Source organism: Tupaia chinensis, unplaced genomic scaffold, assembly GCF_000334495.1.
Source record: "Tupaia chinensis unplaced genomic scaffold, TupChi_1.0 Scaffold000569_1, whole genome shotgun sequence".
Lineage (NCBI taxonomy): Eukaryota > Metazoa > Chordata > Mammalia > Scandentia > Tupaiidae > Tupaia > Tupaia belangeri.
The window spans coordinates 2,806,173-2,810,732 of NW_006160083.1; the positions used below are offsets into that span (position 1 = coordinate 2,806,173).

Genomic DNA, 4,560 nt, shown 5'->3' on the forward strand with positions numbered 1-4,560 from the left:
GAGGCAAAACGTTCTCTACTGATCTGTCCTAGGGACCAAAATACATTAGAAATAAGACTTATCCACTCCTGATCTGTACACACAATTGTCAGGAAAGACCTCTGTGTCCTTCACTGTAAAGGACACAGAAAACTTTCCAGGTAGAAAATAAGAAATAGGGAGATCCTCAAAGAATAGATATGAACATGTCGAAGGTGGATACTCTGTTTTATCCCTTAGCACGTTGTAACCTCATGTCTATGGTGCAAGGTGCCGAAGGAGGGTTTGCTGCTGAGGGACAAGGATGAGTCTGTTCATTACGTGCTCTTCAGCCTCCGCAGGTCCTGGCATCAAGCTGGGTACACCGTAGTTGTTACGTAACCTTTGATTGGCAGAAGTTGGTCCACTGCACCTATGTGACTGCCCTGCACACTTGAATTTCTCAGTGTCCCTGTCAATCACTGTCCCAGATGTAAGAACAAAAGGAGATAAGAATGAAAGTAGTGGAAATACCATCTCCAGACCTCTAAGTTCAGAGGCCAGAACATGGAGAAGGCCTCGGAGGTTCTAGGAATCCACATTAGCAGAACCTTAGAATCAATGTTTTCCTCATTACAAGAGGAGAAATTACACTTATTCTAGGATGATGTAGTGAGGATGTTGTTTCAAAGATGTAAAGATATGATGCCAAAATGTCCTCATACCTAAGTTCCCAAGAAACCTCATTCATTTCACAGACATTTGCAGAGCCTCTAGTGTGTATTAAGTATTGCACTGGACACAAAATAGGGCACCCTGGCTCTGCTCTCAAGGATAGTCAGTGGGTTACCTGACCTCTCCATTTCTGGCTTTCGGTCCCATCAGTTCTCACACTCATATTAACTTTGTGTTCAGCTTCCTCTTTTCATAGCCCTGCACTCCAAGTGCTCTGAACAGTTCTCCTGTGAAAACAGAAGACGATTACTTCATTGGAAAGGAGCGATTTAGCATTTCCATTTCTCAAACTGGGCCGGAACTGGCACACAAGTATCAGAAGATCAGCACAGGGACCTGTCCAACTCACTCCCCATCGGGCCTCCTTTTCACAAAACCAGAAAAGGATGTATTTTCAGCGTAGCTTAAAATGATCATCAGGATTAGAAAGCTACTTCAGTGCACTGAATCTTTAGAAGCCAAGATGCATTTATCTTTAACATGATCATATATTATATAGGGGTGTTTTAAGGGTTTAGGGCTTTTTTTTTTTCTTTAGTTTTTTTTTTTTTTTTTCCTCTTAAGAACTGGGCTTCCAACCTTAGAAATTATACTTGGCTTCTCTGCATGCACCCAGGGTGTGTTAGCAAGCTGGCATCCTTTCCTGAGCTAACTAGCTGTGTGGTCCTCCAATGCACTGTTAGAAAACTGCTACGAATACCTCTTAAAGCAATACCTTCCCAGCGGCTGCATGATCTCCAGAACTGGACTGCGAACAATGCTGAAACGATGCATTAGTAAACCCATTTACTAACCAGGTGCTTTTCTTTAAAGATGTGTGATGATGTGACCCACTTCTCCGAAATCTTTTAAAATGTAACCGGGCCCTTTTGCAACGCTGGTATCGAGGATTAGATCTCACGTCCATATTACCAGCTGGCCATGTCAGACTAGGTTTCCTCTCTAAGCAGTTATTACATTGCCAGGATCATAATTTGACCTGTGTCATAATTATGCTATGTTAGGGTGCCTAAGGGCTACCAGTTCACAATCTCTAGAATGCATAGTTTATGTACATATAACTATATATTATAGTAGTTTCCATTACAAAAATGATATATTCTGCTTGCAAAATAATATATTGACATTGAAAACAAACATTGAAATTACCTCCATACCACGCCTCCTATTCCCGTCTCTCCCCAAAACTGCCCTTTAACAGCTTGATCTATTAGGTTGTTGGTTAAGTCATGATGTATTTTTTTATGTTTCTTTAGGCAAAAATGTGTCCTAACTTTCCCGACAGCCCAATATTTCTTTTTCATGACCTTTAACAAGTAAAAAAAATATATTTTTTTAGTCTTCAAAGCAGTATAATAAACTTGTTGGATTTTTTTTTTTAAATTGAGTCTCTTTCAAAACCTGAAAGAAAAGAAAACAATAAATGTCACTTAAGATTTTTTTTTCCCCCACCATGAGGTTTTGAAGATTAGAAACTGCGTTTTTGTGTTTTGGGGTTCTTTAATCAAGTGATTCAAGGTAGGCAGTTACCAATGTGAGAGAACTTACATGTGCTCTAATCAGGTTTTTGTTCATTCATTCTCCTGCAATTAGGGTTGTCCATAGCATGTAAACTATAGACAGAAATACGCTGAGCTACAGGTGTTCCATGTGCTGCCGAGAAAGGAAGGGTGTGCCTGGCCGTCTCCGTGAATAGGCCTTCCTTAGTCGGGAAAGTCATTTAAAAGAGAACACATGCGAAGTCATTGTCGATTGAAACTGATTACAGCCTTCAATTTTCTTTTTCACTGACCTCTCAGAAAATGTCTCCTCCACCTGCTGCCATCTGAACACTGAATTGGTCTTTTCCTACTTTGTTTTAATAGAACCAGGATTGCATTTGAAGTTAAGCTGCAAAAAACCAGTCGATCAACAGATTTTCGAGTCCCACAGTCAATATGCACCATGTTTAATGTTATGGTTGATGCCAAAGCTCAATCAACAAAACTTTGCAGCATGGAAATGGGCCAAGAGGTAAAAAAAAAAAAAAAAAATTAATTTCTTTTCCCCTCTCCATTGATCACATAGAAGAAAACTTCACAAATTCTTTCCATCTACCATAGTCTGTTAGTTTCAGAAATATACTCTTAACATTTGTGGATTATACCACGGTGAGTGTTCAGTATCTGTTTGTCAAGTAAATTTCTAAGGCTGATAAGAATGTCAGTCACTTGGAAGTGATTCTTGGCCGGAGATGGGGTGGTCATAAAATTTCTATAAGCTAAATGATGTTTGACAACCTTATTTATTAGGCTGGTATCTCCGAAAGATCAGTGCTTGCCAGAATGCAAGTTGTTTTCACATTTGAGCTGGATTTTATCACTTTGAACATCTGGACAGCAGGAGAACTCTTCTTTGCATTAAGCAACTTTCAGGATGTACAATGTTAGATCACCAGGCTACCCAGTCCCCACTTGGTGGGTTCCGCATTTCTCCAAAATTGCAGACTAAATTTTCCTTAGACTGCGTTGATTGTGAATCTTCCCTGACCAAAAGTTTAGTCCTTTGCTAAGTTTCCAATTCCAAAGCGTTATTTAAAATGTAAAGGAGAAGGAAACAGCAACTTGGGCTTGATTAAAGACTATCATGATCATTTTTCTCTGATGGCCTTAAGCCAGCTAGATATTCATATACCAATTTAGAATTAATTCAGAAACATTTCTGGCAACTCTATGTTGTTGCCAATTGGCATAAATTGCTCCTAAATCAGATCTTTCGATACCAGCCTTACATGCTCAGAATTTTTACTAAATTATATTTGCTTCTTATTCGTTATTTATTTTCTCTTTCAGCACCTTCCATTTATAAATGTGGGTTGGTGGTATTCTCTTCCTGGCAAGATCATCTCCAACCTTATTTCCTCCACAAGTCAGCTGAGAAACCACCTCCCACCCCCCACCCCCATGTTAGCTCTGCTCCTGACAACTCTTGTCAGAGATCTTCCCCTGAGGGTTACATTGCAGGTGCTGGAGTCAAATGCAGGAAGCCCTGGCTCTGGGTTGTCTTTTGAGCTCCACTTGATAAATGTGCATGGTCTGGAGTGGTGGTTCTCAAATTTCGGTGTGCATCAGACTCATTTAGAGAGCATCTTAAACCCCAGATTATTGGGCCTCTCACCTCAAGAGTTTCTGATAGGTCTGGGGTACAGTTTATGAATTTGCATTTCTGACAAACTCCGGGTGATACTGGTGCTGTTGGCCATTCCAGACACCACACTTTGAGAACCATTCATCCAAAGACTCAGCGTCCAAAAACGAGTAGAGGAGACAAGTTCGGGCAGGAAGGACAGCCCACTTGGGGAAGACCTGGGTTATATGTCCTGAAACCAGGATTCTTGTCCTGGCTGTGCTACGAACTGAAGTTGGACAAGTCATTCGGCATCTTGGGTCTCAGTTTCCTCATTTGTAAAATGATAGCACTATTCTAATTTTATGTAGGCTGTTTTTAGCTACAGAATTAGTTCTTCAATACAAAAAAGGCATTCATGTGAAAAAATGAAGGCAAGTTCTGGCTGAAGCCTTGCTTCCAAGTTGCTCTCCATCTCTGTACCTCTTTCCTGCCTACCACCACCTACCAAGCTTCACTGGGAACCCATTTAAAAGTCCTACTTCATTAAGATCCCTTTGAGTTCATACTTTTAAAAATCCTATCCCTTCTAAATTTTCTTCTCTCAGAACTTTTTAAATTGAGAGATAATTCACATATTCACAAAATTCACCTTAAAGTATATAATTCAATCATTTTAGTATAACCTCAAGGTAATGCATCCATCACTACAATCAATTTTAGAACATTTTCATAATCTCAAAAAGACACCGAGTACCCACT

At 40.0% G+C, this 4,560-nt stretch overlaps 1 protein-coding gene across 25 annotated transcripts in view; it reads left to right on the forward strand.

Annotated features, from left to right (window-relative positions):
* Window positions 1-4,560, forward strand: part of CADPS (calcium dependent secretion activator) — a 423,537-nt gene that overhangs the window by 321,956 nt on the left and 97,021 nt on the right. For all 25 annotated transcript variants that reach the window (XM_027775523.1, XM_027775527.1, XM_027775526.1 and 22 more), the window contains one exon: window positions 2,559-2,706. In XM_027775523.1, coding sequence (XP_027631324.1) covers window positions 2,559-2,706 — 148 coding nt within the window. The remainder of the gene's footprint in view (window positions 1-2,558; window positions 2,707-4,560) is intronic.